General features: G+C 44.0%; 13 protein-coding genes across 13 annotated transcripts; 7 read left to right on the plus strand and 6 right to left on the minus strand.

The window, feature by feature from the left end:
* Positions 1-12: 12 nt before the first annotated feature.
* Positions 13-5,629, minus strand: V1516DRAFT_571240 (uncharacterized protein). The gene is made up of 5 exons (XM_066919238.1): positions 5,411-5,629; positions 5,203-5,349; positions 3,453-5,135; positions 1,727-3,398; positions 13-1,678 (listed from the first exon to the last, which is right to left on the minus strand). The coding sequence occupies exons 1-5, from the start codon at positions 5,488-5,490 to the stop codon at positions 110-112; spliced, it is 5,151 nt and encodes a 1,716-aa protein (XP_066775137.1). The 5' UTR covers positions 5,491-5,629; the 3' UTR covers positions 13-109.
* Positions 5,583-7,174, minus strand: V1516DRAFT_681490 (actin family). The gene is made up of 3 exons (XM_066923245.1): positions 6,051-7,174; positions 5,932-5,994; positions 5,583-5,876 (listed from the first exon to the last, which is right to left on the minus strand). The coding sequence occupies exons 1-3, from the start codon at positions 7,148-7,150 to the stop codon at positions 5,738-5,740; spliced, it is 1,302 nt and encodes a 433-aa protein (XP_066775138.1). The 5' UTR covers positions 7,151-7,174; the 3' UTR covers positions 5,583-5,737.
* A 133-nt stretch (positions 7,175-7,307) lies between these two features.
* V1516DRAFT_681493 (Longin-like domain-containing protein) lies at positions 7,308-8,689 on the minus strand. Its single transcript, XM_066923246.1, has 4 exons — positions 8,251-8,689; positions 8,054-8,136; positions 7,618-7,996; positions 7,308-7,568 (listed from the first exon to the last, which is right to left on the minus strand). The coding sequence occupies exons 1-4, from the start codon at positions 8,349-8,351 to the stop codon at positions 7,541-7,543; spliced, it is 591 nt and encodes a 196-aa protein (XP_066775139.1). The 5' UTR covers positions 8,352-8,689; the 3' UTR covers positions 7,308-7,540.
* Positions 8,690-8,743: 54 nt separating this feature from the next.
* On the plus strand, positions 8,744-9,849 carry V1516DRAFT_681495 (TFIIE beta subunit core domain-containing protein). The gene is made up of 3 exons (XM_066923247.1): positions 8,744-8,988; positions 9,035-9,111; positions 9,173-9,849. Exons 1-3 carry the CDS (start codon positions 8,835-8,837, stop codon positions 9,749-9,751), a joined length of 810 nt encoding a protein of 269 aa, XP_066775140.1. The 5' UTR covers positions 8,744-8,834; the 3' UTR covers positions 9,752-9,849.
* A 942-nt stretch (positions 9,850-10,791) lies between these two features.
* On the plus strand, positions 10,792-12,343 carry V1516DRAFT_681496 (P-loop containing nucleoside triphosphate hydrolase protein). The gene is made up of 4 exons (XM_066923248.1): positions 10,792-10,934; positions 11,034-11,087; positions 11,205-11,621; positions 11,669-12,343. Exons 1-4 carry the CDS (start codon positions 10,895-10,897, stop codon positions 11,875-11,877), a joined length of 720 nt encoding a protein of 239 aa, XP_066775141.1. The 5' UTR covers positions 10,792-10,894; the 3' UTR covers positions 11,878-12,343.
* An 837-nt stretch (positions 12,344-13,180) lies between these two features.
* Positions 13,181-14,940, plus strand: V1516DRAFT_681502 (FMN-dependent dehydrogenase-domain-containing protein). The gene is made up of 2 exons (XM_066923249.1): positions 13,181-13,320; positions 13,378-14,940. The coding sequence occupies exons 1-2, from the start codon at positions 13,296-13,298 to the stop codon at positions 14,841-14,843; spliced, it is 1,491 nt and encodes a 496-aa protein (XP_066775142.1). The 5' UTR covers positions 13,181-13,295; the 3' UTR covers positions 14,844-14,940.
* V1516DRAFT_681503 (uncharacterized protein) lies at positions 14,861-15,888 on the minus strand. The gene is made up of 2 exons (XM_066923250.1): positions 15,847-15,888; positions 14,861-15,781 (listed from the first exon to the last, which is right to left on the minus strand). Exon 2 carries the CDS (start codon positions 15,772-15,774, stop codon positions 15,019-15,021), a length of 756 nt encoding a protein of 251 aa, XP_066775143.1. The 5' UTR covers positions 15,775-15,781; positions 15,847-15,888; the 3' UTR covers positions 14,861-15,018.
* A 236-nt stretch (positions 15,889-16,124) lies between these two features.
* Positions 16,125-16,994, plus strand: V1516DRAFT_708885 (60S ribosomal protein uL6). The gene is made up of 2 exons (XM_066924205.1): positions 16,125-16,443; positions 16,587-16,994. Exons 1-2 carry the CDS (start codon positions 16,191-16,193, stop codon positions 16,898-16,900), a joined length of 567 nt encoding a protein of 188 aa, XP_066775144.1. The 5' UTR covers positions 16,125-16,190; the 3' UTR covers positions 16,901-16,994.
* Positions 16,995-17,909: 915 nt separating this feature from the next.
* Positions 17,910-20,050, plus strand: V1516DRAFT_575049 (major facilitator superfamily domain-containing protein). Its single transcript, XM_066919245.1, has one exon. It carries the CDS (start codon positions 18,034-18,036, stop codon positions 19,645-19,647), a length of 1,614 nt encoding a protein of 537 aa, XP_066775145.1. The 5' UTR covers positions 17,910-18,033; the 3' UTR covers positions 19,648-20,050.
* V1516DRAFT_575053 (uncharacterized protein) lies at positions 19,705-21,112 on the minus strand. Its single transcript, XM_066919246.1, has 2 exons — positions 20,983-21,112; positions 19,705-20,869 (listed from the first exon to the last, which is right to left on the minus strand). The coding sequence occupies exons 1-2, from the start codon at positions 21,009-21,011 to the stop codon at positions 19,762-19,764; spliced, it is 1,137 nt and encodes a 378-aa protein (XP_066775146.1). The 5' UTR covers positions 21,012-21,112; the 3' UTR covers positions 19,705-19,761.
* A 325-nt stretch (positions 21,113-21,437) lies between these two features.
* On the plus strand, positions 21,438-24,127 carry V1516DRAFT_681512 (rab-GTPase-TBC domain-containing protein). The gene has a single exon (XM_066923251.1). It carries the CDS (start codon positions 21,648-21,650, stop codon positions 23,892-23,894), a length of 2,247 nt encoding a protein of 748 aa, XP_066775147.1. The 5' UTR covers positions 21,438-21,647; the 3' UTR covers positions 23,895-24,127.
* Positions 23,976-25,824, minus strand: V1516DRAFT_681513 (uncharacterized protein). The gene has a single exon (XM_066923252.1). The coding sequence runs from the start codon at positions 25,606-25,608 to the stop codon at positions 24,001-24,003; it is 1,608 nt and encodes a 535-aa protein (XP_066775148.1). The 5' UTR covers positions 25,609-25,824; the 3' UTR covers positions 23,976-24,000.
* On the plus strand, positions 25,725-27,508 carry V1516DRAFT_681514 (P-loop containing nucleoside triphosphate hydrolase protein). Its single transcript, XM_066923253.1, has one exon. It carries the CDS (start codon positions 25,765-25,767, stop codon positions 27,403-27,405), a length of 1,641 nt encoding a protein of 546 aa, XP_066775149.1. The 5' UTR covers positions 25,725-25,764; the 3' UTR covers positions 27,406-27,508.
* The last annotated feature ends 117 nt before the right edge of the window (positions 27,509-27,625 follow it).

Here is a 27,625-nt window from a genome sequence, read left to right on the forward strand (position 1 = left end):
TCTACTGCTATCAGGTTTTACTTTCGAGCTCACTGGGAGGTTCGAAACAACCATATTACTAATCATGCTTACCAAATCCCATTACTATCTTCACTAACACCGATGCTAATTATTTAGGACCATCTAGTTCTCTGGTCACTCGTCTATACGATCCAGCAAATTGTTGAATATAACTTTCCGAGAAAAATGAATGCCGTTGGCCATGCGACGTCTCTAAATTATGTGCAAGCTCATGTGCCATCACCGGAAACCAGTAGTCAATCGCCATCGAAATATTGAAGGCTCCTGACATGTTCCTCATCTGCGTTGACCGTACATCTCTTGCGAAATATCGAAGATTAAAAAATAAACTTCCCCCGTAATTAAACGCAACAGATTCTCCCTTTTCGTCGTAATACATGTTCACCGAATTCCAGTCTGCCCCAAATATGCTTACGGCGACCTTCTCAAGTGTGGCAGCAAATAGTTTCATCATTGTAATCATATCCCGCGGTATTTGTTGGCCTGGTACATTCGTTGAAACATAAACTTTTGGTCCTCGTGCGGTTACTTGGCCAACCAGCTTCAAGTTATGCGCAACATTGCTATCACACATTGTCTGCGCAGAGACACTGGCAGATTCTCGCATCGCTTCGGCAGGTGTCCATGACATTTGACTATTTTGTAATTGATCACCACTATATGGGGTTAGATGACGGATCCCTTCTTCAAGTAAATTTCTAGTATCAGCATCTGTTAACGGTCTTCCGCCCGAAGTACGGGACTCCATATGCGACTGCTGCTGCTGATGTGGTTGCTGTTGCTGAGATGCACTCGAGGTTTCCCATCCACCAGGTATTTGCTGAGAACTTGATCGTCGCAATTTGTTTAGCATCTTATCCAAGCCTTTCTTTGATCCAGTAGAGACAGCTCGTTGATTTGCAGCAGCCAGAATTTCTCTTCCATCTTGTCCGCTTACTATCTCTGCGAATGGTGGTAAATCATCATCATCATCATCACCATCCTTTACACTTCTAGATTTGCGATTCCCTTCGCTGGTCTGTCCGCTATTCGAAGAAGTGTTCTTATCGATCAAATCTTGTTTGAGCTTTTCCAGCTCATCTGCTTGAGCCTTCTTAAGATTTTCTTCCTTAAGTTTTGCATCAGCCAGTAACTTCTCTTTCGCGGCTCGACCGGCTTCTTCCTCCTGCTTATGCTTGTTTATGAGTCGCTTCACGTTATATCCCCTTCCTTCCAAATTTGACAAAGTGGAAATCAACATCGATTCTAAAACTGTCGCTGCAACAGGGCTCTGTCGCTCTAATAAGACTTTGGTTATTGACTGGGCAACATCAAACCAGTCAAACTTTGGTGTCATATATAAGATCCGAGGGGCGTCCGCTCGTGAGATAGTCATGAACGAAGCAGTAGTAGACGCTAACACAGGTTCCAGTCGCCGCGAAAGTCGCAGTCGAATGATAGATCGTTGAACAGTAATTCTGGATACAGAAGCTATTTGGAACTGCCGCTCAAACTGGGAGAATGGAATCCGTAAGCCAACTCGAGGGTTCATATCAATATATAGCTTTGTCCGCTCAATAATGCGTCTTCGAGTCGATAACACATCGGGCGAGTTAATAGCTGCTCCAACAGATAAGGTTTCTTGAACTATGTTCGACATATTCAGTGATCCGATGCGCTAATCTTGTTAGTCAAAGGTAGTCTCAAAATCCGTGAATGTACATACTGAATAGAACTTTTCGACATCAGAATCGAAAGGAGCGCTCAATATCTCCGACTTGAAAAAATTATAATTTACAACGTCGTCATTAATCACAATCTCGGACGCTCGTGCCAGCACATATTCCAGACCATCTTCGTTCTTAAATAAATCATCCTCCTCTTCTGTTACCCTTTCTCCTGGCCGTCCTGTAGACTCGGACTTAGCTGGCTCATCATTATCGTTATATTTGCAAGCAATTAAAAATGTGGAATTTCTCATATCAGTTATAAGTCGAGAATCAGTTGAAAGTTCGACCCAGTTCTTTTCAAACTGTACTAGTAGGTTTTTATACCTTTCAAAACCACCTGCAGTCACGTACATTGCGTTGGGCTCTGAAACTGTGAGTCGAGCAAGTTCGAATAAGTCAGGTTTGTTGCGGACACCACAGAAGCGAAGAAATGAATTTGAGGCAATACCATAATCCACAAAGTCAAAAAACTGACGATAAAACATTTCCTCTGTCTGATTCGATCCTCCTTCATCAACAAACACATTTACTGGAATTCTGAACGACAAGGTATTCCCATCGGCGTCAAACAAGGGAATAAAGGCTGATTCTCGCAGCTGTCTCAGTTGCGTCTCGCCTAATTCATTCATTTTGCCTGCCAAATAAGAAAACATTTTCACAGCTAAACTCTTTGTTTGAGGAGGATTCACGACCAATCGACTAACCAAAACATCGATTGATGCATCAGAGACAACTCCAAATTTCCATCCGTCTGATTGCAAATCTTTCCGTAAAACAGGTAGCTGAAACAAAGCCATTGATGAAGAGGTATAGCATTCAGTAGGCGCTACTGTCTTGGTTTCAATCTTATCCCCCATGGAGATAGAGGCAGGCAAAAACCGAATCGAAGCTCGTGGACTATACGAAGAACGATACTGGTTCTGGTCATAAAATGATACAAAGTAAAATAATAATTTATCTCGTGCCTCTGGCGTCTCTGCTCTTGCAGCCAAATCAATGACAGTTTCCACCGATGGATACCGATTCAATCCCAGTTTAAACAAGAAGCTGGCTTCTGTGCTTCGTGAGTTCCACTCAGACACCGTCCAACGTAGCAATGGTAGACCAAGATCTCGAAGACTGTCTGAGGGCTGATAGAGTTCCGAGACTTTGTGCAAGCGGTCATCGAAAGCAGAAGACACAATTTCATTGATCATCAAAAAATTCAAATCTTCGGCTTTCATATCCTTTTGTTGACTCGCTAAATAAACAATCATATCTTCTGAAGACCACTTTCTAGATTTTTCATCTGAATGTAATCTTTCCATCACATATTTTAGCTCGACAGTCTTCCTAACTCCTATAAAAGTGAGCATTCCTTCGAAGACATCATTTTTAACGGTCACATCAACGACAGCAAGATCAGGAAACATTCTGACTTCATGTAAATAAGATTCACTCGGCCGTTTCATTCCTTTCTGGGTCGGAATGCAAGTCGTGGGACTGAGTGCGCTATTCAGTCCTGTCTTCTCAGTAAGGTTGGTAGACGACCAGCGATTAGATATGGCATTCAAAACTTTATGAGCAAAGGCTGGCGTGACGCTGATATTTTGGTCTATCGGCAAATTCTCCGCAAATGGCCCCGTTAAATAGTGTGTCCATGCAACGATATCCAATGGTTTCCAACCGCTGGTCAAGTGGTTAGTAAAATAGTCAATCAAGCAACAATAAAGCAAGACTCACAGCATTTGCAGATCATCTGTTCTAAACTCCTTAGCAACCACATAAGGCAAACAAGAAAATGGAACCGGCATATCCTCAGGGACAATGGACTTGTTATGATAATAAGCCAGCGAGTTCATATCAATGGTGCCCATATGCTCATCTGCCAATAGAGCATACATCAGCATTGATCGCATATCAATTAATGTCAAATCACCGGCCTTGATCTTTTGAATTGCCCATCGTAGAAATGCAATCATCTTTCCAGTATCCAATGGACGCTTGGAGAACTCGGATTTGATGTCCTGAACATTGACAGAGCGAATCAGTCCAAACTTCTGCACTTGTTCATGGAACTGTGGGGCTCGGTCGTACATATCTTTAGGAACCATAGCAACATCTTGCAGAAAATTAATATCTTCCATAGCTCGAGCCTCGTTGGATTGTCTCAATCCCTGACTTGTGATGAGCGGGACCGAAGCGGCCGATTTCCAAAACCCAGTAGCAATAGACATTCCAATCTGAACATCCGGAGTCGAGTTTTCAAAAAAAAATTGGCGCATAGTATAAGATGCCCGATCATAGATATCGGTCGTGAGCTCCATCCTTCTAGTTTTCTTGTTTTCAGGAATCAGCATACCGATATTACGCATCTCCGTTCCATACACAATACGAGTCAGAATCCCTGCCATGTACATCATCTGGCGGTTCCAATCCTTAACATATGCATTAGCCATATCAACTGCAGCTCGTTCCATGGTTGGAATTGCCTGTGGAGTAGCAATATGAGATTTCAAGCCAGTCGTTTGTTTGGTGGGAAACCCAATGAATATCTTTGCTTCTTCAATGCTTGTAGGGAAAAGCTGTGATGCGATGCCAGATTTGAGTTGAGAAGAATCTGCTTCAGATTTATTAAGTGCAATCATAGAAATAGACGCATGTTTGGGAGGAGGCTTCATAATTGCCCCTTTCATTTTCTGAGCAAAGCTATTCGAAATACTGGTTGTAATGTATGCCGTAATGTTTCGAAGAAATAACACCGCTTCGGTGTATTCTGATGGCTTTTCCGATTCGACTGATAGACTCTGGAAAAGTTTCAAGCCCAGAGAAAGCAATCCTTTCGATTTCTCTTCTTGTTTGCCAAGCTGAGTAACATTTAAATATTTAGCCTTGATCTGAACTGATTCTGTTTCAGCTCGATCAATCTTCATCGATTGATCTAGAGATTTCAAATTAATCTCTTTTGGTATTTCCAGAGGAGCTGGATCCGATTTAACCTTCTCTATCTGTAGCAGCTTGATGTTGTCAACAATCAATTCTATAGTTTGCAATTTCACAAATGTCAAGCTTTGTGCTAAAAAACTGGTGAAATGCTGTAAATCAGGTAATGATTTCGGAGTCGCGTAGGGCAGGTCTATTGTGGTCCACACTCCTGAATCTCTTTGCTGTTCCTCCGTCAATTCTATCCGACGATAATGCAGCTGATCTCCCTCATAATAAAATTTCATGGCGGACTTTCCGGACACAACCATAGGTTCGTCTGTGACCGCGAAAACAGAATAAAAACCAACTCCGAAAGCGCCAATTTTAGTTTCATCCGGATTTCCTTTTGCTATCTCACGAAGTCGATCCCAATCTTCGGGACGGAAATACATGCCGTCATTACGCACGCGAAGCTTCTTAGCTTTCGATTTGTGGATATCCCTAGTGTTTGGTTAGCTTCTAGAATTATATCTCCCTTTATCTAATGGCCTATATTTTGTGGACTAACATGATATTCTCGAGTTTGATCGGCCGAATATTATCAGTGAAGAATTCTACCTGGACTGTCGATGCGCCTGCATCAGCACTGTTCTGGATAAGTTCACGAAATAGAGCATGGTCTACAGGATATTTTGACAAAGTGCGTGTGATTAGTCTATAGTATATTCGAGGTCAATATATGATTGCCCAGGTTAGCTGCTTTCTTGAAAACTTACGCGCGATGATTGACCGCAACGGTCTCTGTTTGAACACCGACAGCATCTGCAGGGGTTAGTCTTAAGGCTTCAAAATCCATTGATCAGGATCTTTCTGTGCTCTGCAATTCAGAAACACATATCAGCTTCTACTTGTTCTGGGCAAATTGGTCAAGTAGTTGACCAATTGAATCCCTATGGAAGGATAACAATTGGGATTTGGGATTCAGCCGGATAATACTGCGGCGCATAAACAGGAGGTCACCACGAAACACTACGAAATATCAAATATTATATAAAACAGACATAACTCCAAGATAATATAATTACATGATTTATAATATGGCTTTAGTGCTTCTTACCAAACTTCCGGAAACATATATTACTGCCATGTTCCTGATATTCGCGCCTGGTCACTTGGAGCGCTTTCAATCGACTTGGTTTCAGGCCGAGTTTAGCTCCTCCTTGCCAAGTATATGATATTGGGCTATGATTGAAAGATTAGTATAAAATTAAGTTAAATTAAAACGGTGGCTACTCACTCATCTGGAAAGCCCATACGCAAGTTGACTCGGCTTGGAACTAGGGTCTGGAGCTCATCATGGCTGAAATAGCTGTCAGTAATAGATCATGTTGCAAGAGAATAAGCCTAAAAACTCACATTCGCTTACGAAATCCTGGAAATAGAGTAGATCCTCCAATAAACACGACGTTGCTGAGTAAGAGATCTTGCACGTCTGGATCAGGAACAGCAGCGACACTTTGCATTATAGCTTCAGCAAGACCGGCTTGTTGCAAACCGATATCCGAAGGATGAAAAAGAATTTCGGGTACACTGAATCGTTCATTTGCCAAAGTTAATATTTGATCATCTGGATCTCTGTTTTCAGATACCTCCCGAATATGACCTTGTTTGAATCCAGTAGCAGTTGCTCGCGGAAGAACATATTCAATAGACAAAGGGTTTTTCGCAAACGCGACCTTTTTGCAAGTTTCCAAATCCTTATCATAAGAATTAGAAATAAAACAGCATTGTTCTTTGATTTTATCCACAATATATGTCTCATCCATCATGTTATAGTATCGGAACGATATTGTCTCTTTCAAATAATTCCGCAGTAATTTCCCCCCAACCGTCAATTTGCGGATAGACGGATAGAATGCCACGTTCTCAATGATCGGCGTGATTGTACTTGCTGAGTATCCTAAATCCACAATTAACGTTGTATCTGGATGTGCAAGTCGTCTTGGAGGAGCCTTTGATTCGGACAAACTAGTGTCGCGAGCTGTTAGGAACAGATCAGGAATGTCATTTTCATGTGCCAATGATGCCGCAAATGTACGCAAATAAGTGGCAAATCCGTACTCTTCGAACACAATTTGATCTATATTGGACGAACAAACCGGTAATTGCGCAACCGGTTCAGTGACAATGAGGGCCGTTTCGTTGGGCCGAATAATGGGATATCCCGAGGCAACTTCATCTCCGCCATAAATCACACGATCCCATATGGCCTTTTCGGATTCCCAGTGAGATAAATTTCCGCGTTCGAAGGGTCGGCGAAACACCATCGCGGAGAAATCTTGACAGTGCCTCAGCTGGTCACCGACGTAAACATGGCGATCTCGACTTCGGGCCACACAATTAGGAAATATCTGCGGTCCTTTATTGCTTACCAGATTACTCGCCAAACCAGCCTTGATTTCGTATGCTCCGTTATCGATTACAAGAACAGAATGTGGTTGCGGGGTGGGCGCCATTAGTGATGACTACCATTTGAAGTGATGCTTGTAGTCTTGTTTGGGATATGGCCCTTGTAAACGGAGTTTCGGTCACGAAACCTTCCCAACTACAACTCGATCGTACCATATTAATACTTATACTTGCTCATACTCTTAATATTCTACAAAAGTGAAATTAATAATGCGATGAATATAATTTATATAAAAGTCAACTACATATTATAACAATTTGACGAAAGAGATTCAAATGACAAACAGACACCAAACTACAAACAGTGTAAAGAACGAACGACACTATCCTGAACAGGAAAGTTCATGTATAAAACAATTAGATGGAGCTATCTGGCATAGCAACCAAGTGATCCAGAGAAAAAAAGTACAAATCCGGTTAAAAAACATCGATGGATTTCAAGCAATTACACAGCACGAGTTTGTCCTGGGAATGTCAGAATATCGACATACAAATATGAAATAATACAACTTACTTTTTAGCTTGCTTGTAAAACATTTTTGAAGAATCTGATAACGCTCCTGATTTTGCGACAAGCGAGTCAAGTTCTTCACCACGTCGAAGAACTTTGTCAATAGCGTCGTGCAGCACAATCTTGGTTTCGTCAAGTTCCTGCTGGACACGCATAATACTGTCGGCCTGGTGAGGATTCTGGTACTTGGTCAGACTGGCCTCGAGCTCAGGGAATTCAAGTGTAATTTCTCCGTCTGACCATTGGGCGCGAGGAAATTGAGCAAGAAATTGGTCGAGAATCCGATTAAGAAGTGTGTATGCAACTCGCATAGGATATTCTTTGTCGGCAACAATGACTCCAGCAATACCTTCCGCTCGAGCATAAACATGGGCCACGTAGTCTGTAAAGAGTCAGTCCAGATCAAACCAGACTCAAGACTGAATATTTGATGACTTACTATTTTCTTCCACACTTTGTCGCTGACTCGGAGCGGTTCGTTCTGCAACAGTGGTGCTAAAAAAAGAAAGAAACTCTCCGACACTATTATCAAAATTAATAATATGCTTCAAAATATCAATATCGAAAAAGAATTATGGCGCAAACTACCGTAAGAATCGCCAAAAGACTAATAAACAATGATATATGAACAACTACCTTTTTCGCTCAAAGAAACCAAACGAGGAGAGCTCTTTGGCCGTACATAGCTCACGCGCGGGCTTGTTATTTCGAATGATACTGATAGCGAATAACTTCATAATGATAGATATGATATGGTGGCGGTGATGCTCGACAATAGTAGACAGCTGGTCTCTCGATTCCGATAAGGGTGACAACTACAATGGGTAGTTGGCTAGTCTAGGTAGACGTGCGGTGAAATGTGTTTTGGACAAATAAATAGCAATTGCTAGTATGAAATCCGAGATAAACCTGTTTTTATTGGATGTATTCTTTCGGCCAAATAGAAGAGAATGGTGACAGCGACAGTCTGCCGAGGATGTACAGGTTCCATCTGACTTGGAGATTAGATCTGAGGTCAGCGCAGAAATGGCAATATTATAGATTTTTGTGGCATAAGTGAAACTTGTTATCACTGTTCTGCGGACGTATTTGCCGTCGCGAACTTGGCCCTTATACTCATCACTGTTTACAACGTAAAAGTAAAGATCAACTACGAACTTTAGAAAAAAGATCAGATTATGAATAAGTGAATATTAAGGGACAGGGAAAAGGAAATAAATATGTCGTTGGCCGATGATCTGTCTGCGTTCCGTAAGCGACTGAAAGCACAACCAATACTGCAAAAACGAGCGATTGAAAGTGAAGTTTCGACTCAGTCGTCGGTGGACAACGAAGAAGACGGAAGAAGGAAGAAGAAGGCGAAAACTGTTACAGGTTAGTTGAGCTGAATCGACCTGCTTGTTAGATCTGACATCCGCAGTCTATTCCCAGCCAGCAGATACCGGGATAGGGAGTCATGTCTTCACACAGCTACATCACGCAGTTGAATATATTAAGGTGAATTTCATGTTTTCTGTCTGGAAGTGAATGAATGTCGAAAAATTAATATGAGGAACAGAGACAGGATAAGCCGGTGACGATCCGAGATTTGCAGAACTATTTGAATGGAGCTGGCAGTCCGCAGCTTTTAGCTCATCTACAGCTCATCCCGGAGCGAATCATATACAATGCTAAAGCGCAAACATTCGAATACAAGCCTTTGCACAACATTCGTAGTCCCGAAGTTTTACTCGACTACTTGCGTCGTCAAACCACATTTCGAGGATTGTCCGTCAAAGAGTTGAAAGATGGTTGGCCCGGTTGTGGAAATGCGATTGATTCGCTTGAGAAATCCGGAGACATTCTTGTCCTACGAACAAAAAAGGATGGCTCGCCTCGACTAGTTTGGGCGAACAAGGGCGGCGATATTGGCGGCGTGGACGAAGAATTCCGACAAACCTGGCACCGAATTGCGATTCCACCAGTTGCTGAGCTTCCACAAAGACTTGTCCTGGCAGGACTGACGCCGACGAGCGTTGATCCGTCGACAGTCAAGAAGGCTCCGACTAAAGTACAGCGGAAACAGAAGAAGCCGAGGAGCAGTAAAATTACCAATACGCACTTGACGGGTGTACTAAAGGATTTTGGGGTGCGATGAGTCTATAGATTGTAAATAATTAGATTAGTTTGGCTGAACTTCATTGTGAATGTAATCGTATATGCCGACTGGACATGTCCTGCTTGCAATATCCCATGTCCCTCTTACGTAACAGTGTTTGTAAACTTACGTAATCAATTCTACTGTGCGGCTCTATGCGCCACGTGGCTGGAGATGTCTTGCGCCAGGCACGAAGCAGGACCGCGATGAGGATGACCCCTGATGACGACGATAACGGGAAGGAGGTGAGGACGGGGATTAGGTGTGACGGCACGGATTGCACGGGCAGAGGACTGAGAGGGCTGGAGCTGGCAAGGAGGGCACACGGAGAAGGTCCCGCACCGGGCTGTTGCAGATTTAAGTTCGAATATGCAGACACAGATTATAGAGATGGAAGCAAGTCGAGAACCTTTGAACGCAAGGGACAGCAAAGAAATGATCAGAAAGAACAATGTAGAGCAGGGCGAATACAATTACGAAACAAAAGTGGCAAACTAAACTCTTAGACTACGGAAGCTGTATTCACCTCAAACTGTAATCAGATCGAACTTCAGCGGTGACAATAGCTGTCACTACTCCAGGAGAAAGCGCATGATAAGAACAGCCATCGGAAGAAAGCCTTGCTAAACTAGATAAAGAACAGCTAGTGGACCCGCTCTTGCACCCCCTCTCTAGTCAATCAATTTCTCTTGTCATCCAACGGCAACGATCGACAGCCAATCATTTTTCATTTCATTTTGTTTTTTGGCCCGAGTTTACTGAGAAGAAATACAACAGAGCGAACCTGATTGAGTCTTAAAGGGGAAACCGGAAAACAAAAGCTACAACAGAGTTCTGCAGACCTGTTTTTAGCTCATCGGCGGTGGTGGCACAGCATATTCTGGCTTTGGTTCCAGATCCACGGCCGTTTGACACTGAAAATACAGGTGCATGAATCACCGGTATAGTACGTGGCCGTGCACGGAGAATTGCTCCCAGCGTTCTGGGATCTGTCCCGCTCTCTGCTGGCCAAGGTTTCCTTCTGCCTCTGATCATCTTTCCTAAGTATGCGCACATCTACTTTGTATAATTCTTGCGTGCATTTCTGTTAAAAAATTGTTTTTGTTTTTTTTGCATGTCGGTTTCTGCATAGTTTTTGTGATTATGATTGCAGACGCAAAAGTCGTCCTTCTTGGTGCCCAAGGTAAGTTGGGATGGCATTGTTTACTTTCTCCGTTCCGCGTTCCGCCCCGTCCCCTCTTCTTCTATTTTCCGATCCAGACCGCTGATTTCTATATTCTAGGTGCCGGAAAGACGTCGCTCGTTGTTAGATATGTACATAACACGTTCCATGATAGTGCGTTTATCTTAGTATTTGGTTTTGGTTTTGCCATTGAAACGTCGCGGGTCCTGTTTCCTAGGCTCTCGTTCACCCGGTAGATCCGGTACAAGCAATACTAACATTTCATTCTAGACCAGCCTACTACGATCGGAGCATCGTTTTTGGCCAAAAAAATTGTTGTTGATGGTGTGGTTGTCCGACTACAGATTTGGGATACGGCCGGCCAGGAGCGGTTCCGATCTATGGCTCCTATGTATTACCGCTCAGCCGTATGCGGCATACTCTGTTACGATATCACTTCCGAAACATCCTTTGCAGCTATGGACTCCTGGTTGCGCGAGCTGCGCGAGAAGCTTAGTTCGGACATCATTATTCATCTTGTTGGCACCAAGCTTGATCTGGTTCGCGAAGATCCAACCCGAAGAGAAGTGCCGTTTGAAAAGTGCGTTGCCTATGCTGAGCAGATGTTGAAAGATGTTGAGATTGTTCATGATCCTAATTGGACCGGAAAAGATTCGTGTCATGAAATTTGTTCGAAAGACGATGAAGGTTTGAACTCTATGTTTGTGTTGAACAGGAAGCTAATGAAGATGCAGGAGTAAAAGAACTATTTGAAAGCATTTCGAGGACGATTATTAAACGACGACCAACGTTGAAGAAAAGTAGACGCAACTCTGTCCACTACCAGTCCGATTCGTTCTCATCTGACGATGAAGACCAGATATACGGAACCATGCGCAGTCTAGGTTCCGTAAACTTGATTCCTCCGACTTCCGCTGCTGATTCGCGCAGTAAATGCTGCTAGAATCTTTATGCGCATCCAGACATGATTGCACTTGTTATCTAATGAGTTGTTGACTTGACTTTTCTTTTGGAATGTTTTCGTTTTGCATCAGCCAGTTTTGGATTTTGTTCCGTTTGCCTGTTTGTTTCCTGGCGTATTTGGTGGAAAGGATCTCGCGTCAACTGTATATTATTATGATGATTTTAATGACTTTGAAGCTAACTTAATGATGAATTTGTTTGGAAGTTATTGACTTAAGCAGACAGTGCGGTCTCAATACCTTTACCCATGTTACGCTCATTAGATCAGCCTCTAGCCAGTTGGAACTAGAATTGATCCTGAATATCTGTCTAGCTATAGGTTAAGATATCCGTAAATTTTTTCTCTTCGTAGGTGAAGATATCCAAAGCTAGCATAAGGAATTTCATTCCAAGTGTCTGGATATTGAACCATTGCATAGTGCTAAAAATATTGATTATAAACTTTATTCGGTTGTTCGACCGGGATTTATTAGTGGATAATTGTCACATATCTGATGTAAAGACAAATCAGAATCGCCATTGTGGTTCGTAAAATCCCGAAGATTGGGTGTAATGCAGACTCATCAAGATCCACCGGAGTCATCATTGTCCGGAATATCTGGAATCACTATCCACTTGGCTACAGATCAATAATTAGATGCGCAAACTATAAATCGAACAATTTTGTTTTGAACAATTCCGAACCTCCATTCTCATTTTCTCAATATTACCCAGTTGTAACCCCACGCCTGTGATTCAGAAATTCAGCAGATCGAATAGATACTTCATCTACGGCATTTTACATTCTGGTATATGCGAAACCGATATCCATATTTGGATCGTGCAGTAACAGTTATTAGATATTCAATATTTCTTTCAGCCAGTAATCTGCTTACGGTTTTACGTAATTAGTGGAGTTAAGTAATCCTTTGAAAGTAATTGGACAGTCATACCCTAAACCGCAAAGGTAGAATCCGGGGGACCAGCCGTCGGCGAATCTGGGGATATGAGATTTGTATCGGAAGCCTGGACAAGACCAAGATTGGCGAATCTGGAAAAATTAAAAAAGATTAAATAAATTATATGATTTTGCAATGTTATAAAGTATAAAATTTTGTCAGTTTTCTGCTCAAATGTGATTTTAATATTCATGCACGTGAAAGAAGTTCCCACGGAAGAGGTGTTTCGTGCTGGATTCGGTTCTGGGCCGCGTAGATAACTGGTACCCCAAACACACCATGCATATCTTCCCTTGACCAAACAGCGGACGAAGGGCGCAAACTTACCTCCACCTTAGACTTTCCTATTTCGAAAGAGCTTTAGAGCGTGATTCTTCTTCTCTTCTCTCTTCACTATTTATTCGATTTAATTTGGATAATTGTTATAAATATCTTAACACTACCAGATATCTTGATCATTATGGCTCCTGTATCCGGCGTTGAAGGTATGTTCATTTTGTGGCAGCTTTTAGCACTAACTGACGGGGTCTAACTCAATGCAGTCGCAAAACACAACTCCAAGGAGTCCTGCTGGGTTATCGTGCACGGAAAGGTCTACGATGTAACCGAATTTCTTCCGGAGCATCCTGGCGGTCAGAAAATCATCCTGAAATATGCGGGCAAAGATGCGACGAAGGAGTTTGACCCTATTCATCCTTCGGATACACTGGACAAGTATTTGCCCGCAGATAAGCATCTTGGACCGATCGATATGGCGACGGTCGATTCGTCGAGCGAGGCTGAGGAAGTGGTTTCGGCTGAGGAGCTTGCACGTCTGGACCGCGTGAAGCGCATGCCACCGGTATCCCAATGTTACAATTTGCTTGATTTCGAGGATATCGCCCGGCAGACCATGAAAAACACCGCATGGGCATACTACTCATCTGGCGCAGATGACGAAATTACACTCCGCGACAACCATTCAGCTTTCCAAAGAATATGGTTTCGCCCTCGGATTCTTGTTGATGTAGACCGTATCGATTTGTCGACGACTATGTTGGGCGGAAAATCGTCTGTTCCCTTTTATGTCACAGCCACAGCACTCGGAAAGCTCGGAAACCCCGAAGGTGAGGTTGTTCTCACTCGCGCTGCCTATCGCGAAGGCGTGATCCAAATGATTCCTACGCTTGCATCTTGTTCGTTCGACGAAATCGTTGATGCTCGAAAAGGTGATCAGATCCAGTGGCTCCAGTTGTACGTCAACAAGGACCGTGAAATCACCAAGAAAATCGTCCAGCACGCCCAAGCTCGAGGATGTAAGGCGCTTTGGATAACTGTTGATGCTCCTCAACTTGGTCGACGTGAAAAAGACATGAGATCAAAGTATGACGAGTCTGCTGCTCAAGTTCAGTCGGATGAATCAACCGTTGATCGTAGCCAAGGCGCAGCTCGTGCTATTTCATCTTTTATCGATCCCGCATTGTCTTGGAAAGACATTCCTTGGTTCCAAAGCATTACCTCTATGCCAATTGTACTCAAGGGAGTTCAACGAGCCGAAGATGCCATCAAAGCTGTTGAATACGGTGTGGACGCTATTCTGTTGTCAAATCACGGTGGACGCCAACTGGATTATGCTCGCCCTGCTATTGAGGTTCTTGTCGAAGTAATGGCTGCTCTCCGTGCCCATGGCTATGAAAACAAAATTGAGGTCTATATTGACGGTGGTGTTCGTCGTGGAACCGACATCATCAAAGCGCTTTGCTTAGGCGCTAAAGGTGTTGGTATTGGTCGTCCATTCCTGTATGCCATGTCGACCTATGGCGAGACAGGTGTTGTTCGTGCCATGCAGCTCTTGAAAGACGAATTGGAAATGAATATGCGTCTTATTGGCGCAAATACGGTTGCCGACTTGAACCCTTCGTTTGTTGACATCTCCAGTGTCTCGGCGCATTCAACTCTACCGGCTGATAATCTCTCTCTCCAAGCTTACGACAAGTTGATTACTCCCTCGTTCAAGTCCAAATTATAAAGCAACACTACGAAGAACAAACTAAATGAATTGTATTTTCTATTTGTTTGATTATTTATTCTCCTAGATATAATGCATCCAGTCCTACACAAGAAAACACCTTTAAACTAAAAAAATTCGACTATATAATAAATCCTGTATGATATGATGGTGTCAAAATTCCTTCTGATCCCATTTAATGAGACACCAGCTTGTCAAAGTCGCCAGCAAGAATACTGTTGACAATCATAACTTGCTTATAGGCCTGTTGCTCTGGAGTAAGACTGTTGTAAATAGCGTCTGACTGAAGATATTTTTCTTCAGCTTGAAGACGCAGCTCTTCAAGTGCCCACAGTTCCGATTTGTTTTCCTGGAAAAATAGGCCAAAAATGGAGAACGCGGTCAATAGTGGAACGTAAAGATAGTAAACAATTCCCTGCCAGCCACTGTCGTCGCTCTTGAGGACAGGGTCGTAAGTGACAACGCCATGGTGATCGACGACAGGCACTTTATCAACGATGGGACCTGCAGTATTCAGAAATTCGAAATCCTTTTCAGTTTGTGATTTAGAAGCAATTGCAGCCTTTGCCTTCTCGAGAATCGCTAAACGCTGATCACGACTAAGCTGAGATGATTGCTTATGGTCCGAAGATGCAATGTCGAGTTCCGTAAACTCGGCAAATTCCTCGTCGGTAGGAATACGCCAGCTGCCATCTTCAGTCTTGAACTGTTCGGCAGCAATTGGGTTTTTTTCAAACAAAAGAATCAGTTGGCGCTCCCACTCAAGCAAAGGCACATCTTTGGGTATTATTCCTGAACGCGGAAAAATCCTAGACGATGCAAATCGTTTGGCTGCTAACGGAAGTCTTTGAACGGAAGGAATTGCATAGGCAGGTCGCGCATTGCGAGCGAGGCACCGCGCTGCAGGAATTATCGAGCGACGGAACAGCATTGCTAATCTTGAGAGAATAATTAATAACTTTTCTTTTATACAATTCTAATAATGCTTTAAGTCAAAACTCACCAATTTCGATACTTTCGTCACTATCTTGAATTAGGCTCCGACTGGAAACAGTAACAGCTTGATCTTAATGAGTAGTCCTAACATTCCGGGTGATTTCATTGGACAGCATAAATGCACATTACTTTGAGTACTTAAGATATAGGGCTAAATTTATCATGTGATATTGAGATTTAGGGCTAGCATCTGTGACTGTCTCCCAATCGTGGGACTGGGAAGAACCGACACAGAATGGGTTCCGGCCTCTCCATACTGGAGAGTGAGTGATTAGCCTCGCTGTGAGATAATTGAACTTCTTCATCGTTAACTTCGTAGGCTTCATACAGACAAAACACGATTGATCAACAATGAAGTATATTCAGTCTGACGAGATCCTCGAGATCCCCGCTGGCGTTACCGTCTCGATCAAGGCCCGGATCGTCACTGTCACTGGACCTCGCGGTACTCTGACCAAGAACCTCCGTCATATTAACCTTGCATTCACCAAGCTCAGCGAGAGCCAGATTAAGCTTACTGTTCACCATGGAGATCGTAAGCACGTTGCTGCTCTTCGCACAATCAAGACTCTTATCAACAACTTGATCGTCGGTGTTACCAAGGGTGGGTACTTGTTTTTGTTTCTACACTGCGGACTCGACGAGACTGTGGACGAGCGCAGGATTATGTCCTGGTTGGCTACTGCCAAAGAGATGCAGTGATTTTTTGAATTGACTTGGGAAAATTACTAACGGATGCCTTTTCAGGTTACCAATATAAGATGCGTTATGTTTATGCGCATTTCCCCATTAACGTCAACATTCTTAAGGATGGAACCGAAGTCGAGATCCGTAACTTCTTAGGAGAGAAGCGTGTTCGCAATGTGCCTGTTCTTGAAGGTGTCAAGGTCGAGATTTCTACTGGCCAAAAGGATGAGCTTCTGTTAACTGGTAACTCGCTTGAGAACGTTTCCCAGTCGGCCGCAGATATTCAGCAGATTTGCCGGGTGCGGAACAAGGATATTCGAAAGTTCTTGGACGGAATCTACGTTTCCGAGAGAAACACTCTTACGACGGAATAAACAGTCGGCGGTAGTTTGTTTTTGATTCTCTGGTGTGGTACAATTAAAAGTTTGTTGTATAATGTATAAATAGAACCAGTTGGCATGAATTAGCGAACCCAGGTCCTTCTGCCGAGTTGACAGGCAAGGGCATCACTGTGTAGATATGTGTTGGGGTCTACAGGTCTGTTGAGCTGTGGATTTTTCGTATGGACAAGTAGAAATTGGCATGATTATGTGGACGCAAAGGTTAATGGATAAAATCATATCTGGACAAGGTGAAATGTTTTACATCCTGATGTACGACAGGACTGGTACCACTGGGAACATGAGCCTAAACATGTACTCGCGTACTCTAAATAATAGGCTTTGAGGGATAGGCTTTGAGGGTGAGGAACATTGCATAGAGAGCGTGAGAACACTGTACAGCAGTCCATAGGAGTTTAAAAGAGTATTTTAGCATCACGGAGCGAGCAGTCCAGTAATAAGCATAGAAGTGGTCTAGTCAAATGCAGTTTAGTCTGACACCGCCCAAGTAGCCCATTGTTCTCCACATGACTTTGTCACTCGTCGTAGTGGGGTCTGCCGAAGAATAAATCTGGACAAATTATGTAAAAATTGGACTAGGACAATACAGACTAGCAATAACCAACAACTAACAATGTGACAACGTTATCATACTCTAGCAGTATACTAACAACGTTCTGTGCCATGACCGGAAGTGCATTGCTGTACCCTTTGTCACAGTTAGGCTCGGGGCACACAAGGCGTGGCCCTCGTGAACTGAGACCGGAACCCCACAATTCCAACATCGACTATACAACAACCGAGCAAACGACGAGAAAAGAGGGGCTCAGCTCAGACGGTGTGGGTTTCAGCGGAATTAAATCTGGGGTATTACTATAGTCAAATGGTCTATTGTGGATTCGTCCAGTTAATCTGTGCTTAATATTACTTTTGCTTGCGTTTGTGTCCGGATATATGTTCTGTTGCATACCATTTCCCCGCAAAATCTGTGACCATACTGATTCTGCGTATATATAACACCGGAATATCCCTCTGTAAACCTCGTCCGCCGCTGCAGGTTGCTAGGTTTGACAGCTTGACACAGAAAGAAACAGTTCTCTGTCTGCACTGTCTGTACTGTCTTTGAAATGTCCTCCATGATGAACCTAGATAATCTCAGCAAACCATCTGTCCAATATTCCGCAGATCATGTTGAACAGCATACGGAAGAGCTCAATCTAGCAAACAAAGTGCTGGAACATGAGGGCAAGGAGGGTTACGTGCTGGATGCTGGTCTAGCAGACAGCGAGGAGGGCATTGATCTCTCTCATCTCAAGCGTGCTCCGGATGGCCATACTATTCTGATCCCGCAGCCATCTGATGATCCAAATGATCCTTTGAATTGGTCAAGGTTCAAGAAACACTACATTCTCTACATTATTGGATTCACTGCCTTTTTGGCAGATTACGGCTCTGCCACTGGTGCTGGCACCTTGGTCGCCCAGGGTGAAGAATGGAACATGTCTCCTGACGATGTCAACCATTCGCAGAGTGGCAATGTCTTCATGCTCGGAGCCGGTGGTTTTGCCGCAATCATTCTTTCAGCGTATTTTGGTCGTCTGCCTGTGGCATTTTACTTCTTAGTTGTCAATCTTGCAACAGCCATTTACTGTACTGTCGCTCCGAACTTCAAGCACTTCATGGCAGCGCGTGTTCTCAATGGTTTCTTCTCTACCGTGACACAGGGAGGAGGACTTATGTTCATCAAGGACATTTTTTTCTTTCATGAGCATGCTCGCAAGATTAACGTCTGGTCGGCTTTCTACATTCTTTCGCCGTATTTGGGTCCCTTTGCTGCGGGATTCATTGTCAACGTAACGACCTGGCGCTGGTGCTTTGGTTTGTTCACAATCTTGAGCGGCATTGGCTTGATTCTTGTGACTCTTTTTGTTGACGAGACATTTTATGATCGGACTATTCCCCCAGAAAAGCAACCTGCGAGAGGAACTCGCGTCGAGCGCGTTCTTGGTATTGCTCAATGGCGTTCTCGACATTTGCGAAACTCGTTCAAAGACGCATATATGCGTACTGTGAAGACGGCAACGCGGATGCCTGTGATCATCGGATTCTGCTATTACATGCTTACGTTTGCCTGGGTGGTCGGCATTAATACGACTTTGGCTCTATTTCTGACTCCCTCGCCTCCGTCTGGATACGGATTTTCATCGTCTGGCGTGTCCTTTTTCTATTTCACGCCAATGATTGCGACGGTATTTGGAGAGATATTTGGTCATTATTTTAATGATTTTATTGCGGTCCGGTATATTAGACGTCATAAAGGTCATTTCGAGCCCGAAGCTCGGTTGACGACAATTTATGTCGGCTCGGTCTTTGTCATTGCTGGTCTCATTTTGTCCGGCTTTGCCTTGCAACATCTTTACCATTGGGCAATTCTTGCTGTCGGGTGGGGTTTGTATGTGTTTGGCGTTATGCTAGATACGGTAGCTATTTTGGCCTATTTGCTTGACTGTTATCCTGAAGCATCGGGAGAAGTTGCCGCGATCATTTGTATGGGCCGTACAGTAGGCGGATTTATTGTGTCATATTTCCAAGTGAAATGGGCTGATGCAACTGGCGCTGCGGTATCGTTTGGAACCCAGGCTGCGATTTCTGCGGCAGCGGTATTGCTGATTGTCTTACTTCAGTTTAGAGGCCATCGTTTGCGAGAATGGTCTGGTCCACTGAATTTCAAGACTGTTTAACTTTTGTTTTAGGATTGATTTTATTATCGATTTGATGTATATTTACCCCTTAAATTGTCCTATACACCTGAAAACCAAAACAAATGCACCAAGTCTAGTTTAGTAACTAATGATTTACCGCCGTCGCCGATTCGCTGTAAATTCCTGAGGAGTGCCCCCTTGACGTTGTGAGGCTGAGCTAGTGTAGTAGTCGTTACTGAGACTAGTACTGGCAGAAGTTTCATTTGTATATCCGTAGCCCGGATCGCGGGTAGAAAAGGACGAAGATTCATAATTGTATTGGCTTGGATGTTGTGGTGCATATTGTTGAGATGCTTGTTGTGGCGGATACTGTGCAGGACGGGCTGAAGGCTGTGCTGGATGTTGTTGACGCATATATGACTGCGAATGAGATTCATATATCTTCTGTTCTTGACCAGGGCGACGGTCATTTGGAACAAGAGTAGTTTGAGAGCTATTGTACATCGACGAATTTGGACCTAGCCCGTTATAAGCAGAATTAGAGTTACTAGTCAAAGTAGAACCATTATTGGGCGTTACGGTTCTTGCAGGTTGGTAACCGTATCCTCCTTGTTGACCAGCGCCATTGGCGGCACCGGGAGGACTCGGATTCCGTCTTCGAGTCAAACGTTCATGGACCCTCGACGATTCTGTAGAGGGTCTTCGGATCGAATCGTCATATGTATTAGACGATCTTTGTAAACCGCTGCCATTACTATGAAACGAGGTCTGCGACGAGATTGAGTTCCCAGAAAATTGTGGTTGGAGCTGCTGTTGCTGATTTGATCGCTGGTAAATGTCCTGCAATGAAGGCTTCGGCGTCGTTCGAGGCGATGGCGTCGTCATCGAGGGAGAAGAATAGAGACTGGTGCTGCCGTCGACACTCATATTTGGGTGCAAGCTGCCGCTGTTTGCGCTTGGATTTCCGTAATCACTATTCAGACCAGACGATGATGTCGATGGCCTCGAACCCATCGCACTTGCAAACGAAGACGGAGTATTTGATCGCCATAAAGGTTTACTATGTGTCTCTGGAATTGGCTGCCCATTTCCTCCGAGAAACTCAGGAATCAGATGATAGGTGTGAACATAGTAGTCAACTAGAGCTCGGTGGACGCAGGTTTCTTCCTCAGTATCTCCGTCGACATCTTCCGACAGTGAAAGTCCGTATTTTTTGATTCGAGACCACATATCAAAATGCTCTCTTTGATATAAATTCCTTCTGTCCAATCAGTTAAACCGACATTGACAGATGGCAATATTCAAGTAGCATTGTAAGAGGAACAACACAAGATTCACTCCGGCGCTGATCTAAAATTCGATCACGTGACATACCTTAGTGCAGGGACGTATTCGGTTATCATTTTGATCTGACTATTTCCAAATCCGGTAATCAACAATGATCAAAGAATTATCTTCGAACGGACAATACACAAATTTAATACGTTGGATAAATCGTACATATAATATATCAAAAAAATCATATTAAGATATGGCGTAGTTAATCGCGGTATCTACTTTACTAGATGCTTTCGTTGTGACGGATCTGTCCGTCCATCAGCTTGTGTTACAGCAGCATTAGTGAATGCTTAATATCAGTTTTATAATAATATAGCATCATAGTATCGAAACAGTTCAAAAGTGTATTGTTAATGACTTATTAGTAAGTAAGCGATGTAGCTCTAAGTAGCGCATCCGTCCGCGCTGATATTGCTCATCGCGCACTAGTCCGTATAGTCCCGTCGACGTAAACCTGACATTTTCTGATTTTTCGTCCTTCATTGCTCCCCATTAATTATCTAAATTTCTTGACTTTCTCTAATTTTCTACAACTTTTTCGACTTCACACTATTTCACGCTCAATCCAGTCATATCTATTCGTTCCAGGTTACGTGGCTAGGCACCACTATGCCTGTCTAAATCGCCATCTAATCCAGTCACACTAGACCAGACCCACCGCAACCAAAATTTAATTGCTTGCTTGTCTTTCTAGAAATAACATGGCTTCCTCGTCCTCATCTTATACTTCCGCTCCGTCGTCTGCTATGACGATTCAATCTAATAGTCAGTCGTACACAGATACATCTTCGTCATCGCTGAATAGCCCGTTGATGGGCAAATTGCTGTTCTGCAAATCGAAAGTCTACGTCCATCCAACACCTTCAGCAAAGGACAATATTCCTGGATTCATTGCGCTTGTCCGCCCAAATAACAGCACAAATGACGGCGAAATCCTGCTCGCTTGGATGCCAGAGTCGTATCTTCCTGCAAATGAATTGTCTGCTTACAATAAGATCGATCTGCATCCTGACGACAGTACTTTACCCCCGCGAGATGGGTATATTTCGTTACCCCCTCGCTCGTCGCTATCGTCTTATGCGTTTGCAGTTGCCTTGAATCGTGTATACTCTGTCATGCTTCGTCCGCCTTCTCTTGGTTGGTGGTGGGGTTCCGTCTTGATCCATACGCGAGACGAAGATGTTGTGCCCGCCCTGTTTTTCCACGACGCTGAGAGCCAGAGCACAATCCTGCAGCAGAGAATGCGAAACAAAAAATTTACTCCCTTTGCCCCCGATGGCGATCTATTCTGGGGTGGCGATCAATTTATGAAGCATCTACGTAGATACGCTACTGTCGAGAAATCAACCTTTGAACAGCGGTTGTACCTTATCAATCCTGATCCCGATGACTTGCTTTCATTCTCGCCTCCAAATGCTCGGATTGAATCGGTCAACGAAAAAGACTCGTTCAGTCAGATATGGAGAGATGCTCGATGGAATGTCCTTGAAAAGTTAGCTCGAGTGACTCGTTTTTCCCGTCGTGCTGCCAGTGATGTTATCAGCAACTCGCCACCTGCTGTTCGAGCAATGCTCAACACACCAGAAGTTCGTCAGCTTGGAGATGACTTTGATTCTGCCCGAGTATATCTTGCCAAATGGGCCATGACACTTTCAGAAGAAGCTGAGCGCCACAAGACGCGAATCATCTGGACTGATGAAAGATTAGGGTCGCTTGACGGAATCGCCGGGGTAGATGACCATCGTGTTGAACGACGAAATGAAGTTTCATATGATGAATGGCGAGCTTTTTTTGATGCTTCTGGCCGATTATGTATCACCGTATCTGAAGTCAAGGAGCGTATATTTCATGGTGGCTTGGCTCCCGTCATTCGTCCGGAAGCTTGGCTATTTCTATTAGAAGTCTATCCCTGGGATAGTTCCAAAGTCGAGCGTCAAGTTCTGATGGCATCTAAGCGTGATGAATATTACCGGCTCAAGCGGCAGTGGTGGGACGATCTCGACCGCCAACAAACAGATGCTGTATGGAAAGATCAGCGAAATAGGATTGAGAAAGATGTTCATCGAACTGACCGAACTATGCCTTTATTTTCTGGAGAAGATATTCCACATCCGGATCCAGATTCGCCTTTTGCAAATATAGGAACTAATGTCCATCTAGAGCAACTCAAAGATATGCTGATTACTTATAACGAGTACAATAAAACGTTGGGATATGTACAAGGCATGAGCGACTTACTTTCTCCGATTTATGCGGTGATTCAAGATGATGCAGTCGCATTTTGGGCTTTTGTGGGATATATGAAACGGATGGAGCGTAACTTCTTACGAGATCAGAGCGGGATGCACCGTCAGCTATTAGCTCTTGACAATCTCGTGCAGCTTATGGAACCTAAACTATACACGCATCTTGAAAAGGCGGATTCGACAAATTTCTTTTTTGTTTTCCGTATGCTGCTGGTTTGGTTTAAACGTGAGTTTTGCTGGGACGACGTGCTGCGACTGTGGGAGGTGTTGTGGACGGACTATCTGACTTCGCAATTTGTGATCTTCGTTGCTTTGGCAATTCTGGATAAGCATAAAGAAGTGATTATGGAGCATTTGGAGCATTTTGACGAGGTCTTGAAGTACATGAACGAGCTTTCCAGAACCATTGATCTAGAAGAGATGCTGACACGGGCGGAAGCCTTGTTTTATAAGTTTCAGAGAACCGTGGAAGCAATTGACCGTAAAAATAAAGAGCCCATATCAAATTCGTCATGGGCCAATTCTTCATTATCTTCCGTTTCGCAAGTCGCGCGGGCCGCCACAAATGGGATGACTGATAAATCATTACCGTTGAAGCCGGAGGCCGGCAGAGTTGTGATTAGCGATGTTCTGCGAGAGTTGTTATCGAAGGAGATTATAGTTGTCAAAGATACAATTTCGATGGAGGATTACGAGTCATAGTTAATTCGTCGTGTTCTTCCTTTCTCTCGTTTTAGTATGCTATTGATTTTGGTTGGCTGTGTTTTTTTTGTTTCCGCGGAGTTTGTGATATCTAGTTAATTATATTCTAAAGTTTATATACATTTAACTCGGTCCATCCTTTCTTTTTGAGTAGTCCGCCCACAGAACCTTGATCTGAGTGGGGATCGGGAGATGCATGGGATTCGGAAGTGACTGGAGTATCTAATATCGATACATTCGCCTTTTGGCCTGCTACGTAGTTAATAAAAGCTTCTGGCCCACATACAATTGCAAAAGCAGGTTTGACAGGAGGCTGTTTTCCATTATATATCGATTTTGATTTTTCCGATGCCCATTCGAGAGCGGTGTCAAATTTAATATCTGGCTGTGATTGCAAATAGAACAGTTCCCGCTCCAGTTTTCCTTTGCCAGTAGAGACGTACTTTCTGATTTGCGCGCCTGAAACCGGCGAAGGAATATCCTTAACGGAGAGCTTTGAGCCTTCGTCATCGATGTGATAAATAATTCTTGCGCGGCCAGTTTTCTCGAGAAAGAGTAGGAACCTGGGGACAGCAATGTCGGCACGGGTTCGAATACAGTAGTGAATCTGCATTAATCCTGGTGGCGGATTACGTGAAAGCAAGAGCTGTAGCGCGGGAGCTATGCCAGTTCCAGCAGCAAAAAACACAATATCTCTAGGGAACAACAGATCGTCTGAGTCAAGTGGATCTTGAATCCATGGGTAAGGAGCAGAAACCGTACTCGGCCGATCTGTGAGGGGAGGAAGCACGGGAGGAAGTTTAGTTGTAGCGCGATGCCTTCGCTTCGGGTCCGTCAGACTTCGAGGGGATGTACATATCGGGAGCGTGAATTCCGTAAATGGTCCTCGGACCAGAACTCGAGATTGGATAGGAATGCTCGTCAGATATCGAGAGACTTCGCCATCCGCATATCGACGTATCAGGAGGACAAACTTTCCTTCGTCACCTAACGTTTGGTCGCCAAGTAATCGTAATAAACTCGTTCGTTCTCCGACACCCGCATCAGAGCCGGATGCAGAAGAGTTCGAGGGACGCATCCCAAGATTGTAAAACATTGGCAGCGGGGTATATTTACGAACAACTTGCAGCTGAGGCTGTACAATCTCAACAGACCAAGTGCGACTGCCGTCCCAGACCTCCGTTAGACCTGAATTCGCTGCTCCCGGAGGATCATGAGAGAGCTGAGCTTTCAAAGCACGCTTGGCCGCTGTACTCTGCAAGTTCTTGACTTTCTCGTAAGGCGGTGAGAGCTCAATAAGATATAATCCAGGACTGATTTCTTCGCGATGAGTCAAAATAAACGTGCTCAGTGTACTCGGATCAAGAGCCGGCGCTGTGGCTAGATCGCCTGGTAAAACATCATTATCACGGTCGAAGATAAACACTTTGACGAGAAGGCCGACCCATATTATCCCACCTGCGACAAAGCCGATTCGAACAGGCTTGCTAAACCGTTTAAAGGCAGTAATGTCTTCTGTTTTTGGCAATTCGTAAGATTTCTGTGACTTCTGTGAGGGCTGCTCGGACGTAGTTTGATGCAGTGAGCTCGGCAGTCTTTCTTCTGCGTGAGCGCTGAAGCATGTTGAAAAGGGGTATGCAAGAGGATTGTGAAACGGGCGAAGCAATGAATTAGTGGCCAATTTTCGAAGCCTGGTTCTTAATATTCTATTCATCTCGGCTCATATCCGTGTTGAGAGAAACGGAACTGTGGTCGTGTGGAAGAACCACTGTCTGATACCCTTCCGCGGCTTAAGTTTTTTCCGGACCTATTCAGGCTTTAATTCAAAGAGCAATTTATTCTTCTCGATATATCGTATTCACAGCGCTCCATGAGTTTATGGAAATGCAAAGTTAATACTAATCAAATTGTTCGGCAATTTTCGGGCGTGTCTACCCAGTTGAATACCTGGACAAGGCCATTTAAACCTGTGTCTGCTGTTTCTCCTGCTACAATTTACGCTCTGTCGACTGCACCAGGCAAAGCAGCCTTGGCAGTAATCCGACTATCCGGACCAGCGAGTGTCAATATTCTTCATCGACTAACACGGTCAAGTTGGATACCCGTTGCTCGCAAAGCGACGCGCAAGCTTCTCTATGCTCCAGTGGTGTATGGTACTCGAAGTTCTGAGATCCTTGACGACGCCCTGGTGTTGCATTTCCCATCGCCAAACTCGTTTACAGGTGAAGATATAGTGGAGCTGCAAATTCATGGAGGACGGGCTGTGACTAAAGCTATCTTACAAGCGATTTCAGATTACGGTCGCAATCCTAAAAATGCCGACGGTCCCGCTCAAGTTAGATACGCGGATCCAGGTGAATTCACCCGACGAGCATTTGAAAATGGGAAAATGGACCTTACGCAAGTAGAAGGTTTGAGCGATATAATTGATGCTGATACCGAGGCTCAGAGAATTGCTGCCACAAGTGCTGCTCACGGATACATGCGCCGGAAGTATAATCTCTGGCGATCCCAGCTGTTAGAAGTGGCTGGAACACTCGCGGCCGTGATAGATTTTTCCGAGGAAGGATATTTCGAAGCCGATAACATCAATGACAATCTCGTCGGTGGAATTGACAGGAAACTGATATCTGATGCTTCGAAGTTAGTCGCAAGCTTATATTCTAAACTACTCGAGCATGCATCCCAAATCGAACGTTCCGAAATCGTCTTGACAGGCGTACGGCTTGCTCTCATTGGGCCTCCAAATGCAGGCAAATCGTCCTTGTTGAATGTGCTTGCTCGGAGAGATGCAGCAATCGTGAGTGATATCCCTGGAACTACTCGAGACGTGGTAGAGCTAGGTCTTGAGCTGGGTGGTTATAAGATCGTATTAACTGACACTGCTGGATTACGAGGGTCGTCATTAATACATACATCGAAACTAGATGCCATTGAAATAGAAGGAATTTCTCGAGCGAGAGTTAAATCTCGGGAAGCGGATGTACTTATTGTTGTTATTCCTGTCTCCAGCGAAGATCCTGCATGGACAGACGTTGTGATCTCCGAGATCTACGCAATTCAAGAACAGCATCCTAGCAAACCAATTCTGATCGCGTTGAACAAAATAGATACATTAACCGATCTCCATGGTCTTATCGACCATTACGCTTCGCTATTTTCTATCTCAAAAGAAAGGGTCTTGGCCATCTCTTGCAAAACCGAACAAGGCATTCCACATCTAGCGCGTGAACTAATAAAGGTCTTCAACGATCTCTCTAATCTTGGAAATGATCTCCCATTAAGTGTCTCACATCGTGTGCAAGAACTGCTGAACGCAGAAATCATCCCTTCGCTCGATAGGTTTTTGCAGTTGACTAGGCATGGCGATAGCGAAGGCGAAGTTGATGTTGTCTTGGCGGCCGAAGAAATCAAATATGCCGCGGAATGCCTGGGTAAAATCACCGGTAATTCAATCGCCGTTGAGGAGGTACTAGGTGTTGTATTTGAAAGGTTTTGCGTCGGAAAGTAGTTCAATAGCCCGTTCATGTAATTTCCTAGTCATAGTATTATGTCATCCGAGAGCCCCTACCCGATAGTTTGTGTGTATCTGTAGCATTCTTGAAAAATATAGGCTTGTCTATATTCTATGCTTTCCTGAAATTAAGGTTAAATTTCTTTTTGGAATTTATAGCTGGGTGATAGTCGCTTCAGAGAACCAAATATAGAATATCAATATTGATTTTACAAAT

The sequence above is a fragment of the Lipomyces oligophaga genome (assembly GCF_038497815.1).
Source record: "Lipomyces oligophaga strain CBS 7107 unplaced genomic scaffold V1516scaffold_9, whole genome shotgun sequence".
Classification (NCBI taxonomy): domain Eukaryota; kingdom Fungi; phylum Ascomycota; class Lipomycetes; order Lipomycetales; family Lipomycetaceae; genus Lipomyces; species [Lipomyces] oligophaga.

Bases quoted from the DNA above. Each gene is read 5' to 3' on its own strand.
- V1516DRAFT_681490 (XM_066923245.1), bottom strand. From the start codon at position 7,150: ATGGCGCCCACCCCGCAACCACATTCTGTTCTTGTAATCGATAACGGA. The intron at 5,995-6,050 runs GTGAGTTTTTAG...CAGCTATTTCAG, and splicing joins CCAGGATTTCGTAAGCGAAT to CCATGATGAGCTCCAGACCC. The intron at 5,877-5,931 runs GTGAGTAGCCAC...TTTCAATCATAG, and splicing joins CGTATGGGCTTTCCAGATGA to CCCAATATCATATACTTGGC.
- V1516DRAFT_575053 (XM_066919246.1), bottom strand. From the start codon at position 21,011: ATGATAACCGAATACGTCCCTGCACTAAG. The intron at 20,870-20,982 runs GTATGTCACGTG...CTGATTGGACAG, and splicing joins GAATACGTCCCTGCACTAAG to AAGGAATTTATATCAAAGAG.
- V1516DRAFT_681514 (XM_066923253.1), top strand. From the start codon at position 25,765: ATGAGTTTATGGAAATGCAAAGTTAATACTAATCAAATTGTTCGGCAA.
- V1516DRAFT_571240 (XM_066919238.1), bottom strand. From the start codon at position 5,490: ATGGATTTTGAAGCCTTAAGACTAACCCCTGCAGATGCTGTCGGTGTT. The intron at 5,136-5,202 runs GTTAGTCCACAA...ACCAAACACTAG, and splicing joins ATCAAACTCGAGAATATCAT to GGATATCCACAAATCGAAAG. The intron at 1,679-1,726 runs GTATGTACATTC...TAACAAGATTAG, and splicing joins ATGTCGAAAAGTTCTATTCA to CGCATCGGATCACTGAATAT.
- V1516DRAFT_575049 (XM_066919245.1), top strand. From the start codon at position 18,034: ATGTCCTCCATGATGAACCTAGATAATCTCAGCAAACCATCTGTCCAA.
- V1516DRAFT_681493 (XM_066923246.1), bottom strand. From the start codon at position 8,351: ATGAAGTTATTCGCTATCAGTATCATTCGAAATAACAAGCCCGCGCGT. The intron at 7,997-8,053 runs GTAAGTCATCAA...GACTCTTTACAG, and splicing joins ACAAAGTGTGGAAGAAAATA to ACTACGTGGCCCATGTTTAT. The intron at 7,569-7,617 runs GTAAGTTGTATT...TGACATTCCCAG, and splicing joins TTTTACAAGCAAGCTAAAAA to GACAAACTCGTGCTGTGTAA.
- V1516DRAFT_681503 (XM_066923250.1), bottom strand. From the start codon at position 15,774: ATGCTGTTCCGTCGCTCGATAATTCCTGCAGCGCGGTGCCTCGCTCGC.
- V1516DRAFT_708885 (XM_066924205.1), top strand. From the start codon at position 16,191: ATGAAGTATATTCAGTCTGACGAGATCCTCGAGATCCCCGCTGGCGTT. The intron at 16,444-16,586 runs GTGGGTACTTGT...ATGCCTTTTCAG, and splicing joins GATCGTCGGTGTTACCAAGG to GTTACCAATATAAGATGCGT.
- V1516DRAFT_681512 (XM_066923251.1), top strand. From the start codon at position 21,648: ATGGCTTCCTCGTCCTCATCTTATACTTCCGCTCCGTCGTCTGCTATG.
- V1516DRAFT_681513 (XM_066923252.1), bottom strand. From the start codon at position 25,608: ATGAATAGAATATTAAGAACCAGGCTTCGAAAATTGGCCACTAATTCA.
- V1516DRAFT_681495 (XM_066923247.1), top strand. From the start codon at position 8,835: ATGTCGTTGGCCGATGATCTGTCTGCGTTCCGTAAGCGACTGAAAGCA. The intron at 8,989-9,034 runs GTTAGTTGAGCT...TGACATCCGCAG, and splicing joins GAAGGCGAAAACTGTTACAG to TCTATTCCCAGCCAGCAGAT. The intron at 9,112-9,172 runs GTGAATTTCATG...TATGAGGAACAG, and splicing joins ACGCAGTTGAATATATTAAG to AGACAGGATAAGCCGGTGAC.
- V1516DRAFT_681502 (XM_066923249.1), top strand. From the start codon at position 13,296: ATGGCTCCTGTATCCGGCGTTGAAG. The intron at 13,321-13,377 runs GTATGTTCATTT...AACTCAATGCAG, and splicing joins TCCTGTATCCGGCGTTGAAG to TCGCAAAACACAACTCCAAG.
- V1516DRAFT_681496 (XM_066923248.1), top strand. From the start codon at position 10,895: ATGATTGCAGACGCAAAAGTCGTCCTTCTTGGTGCCCAAG. The intron at 11,088-11,204 runs GTGCGTTTATCT...ATTTCATTCTAG, and splicing joins ACATAACACGTTCCATGATA to ACCAGCCTACTACGATCGGA. The intron at 11,622-11,668 runs GTTTGAACTCTA...ATGAAGATGCAG, and splicing joins TTGTTCGAAAGACGATGAAG to GAGTAAAAGAACTATTTGAA.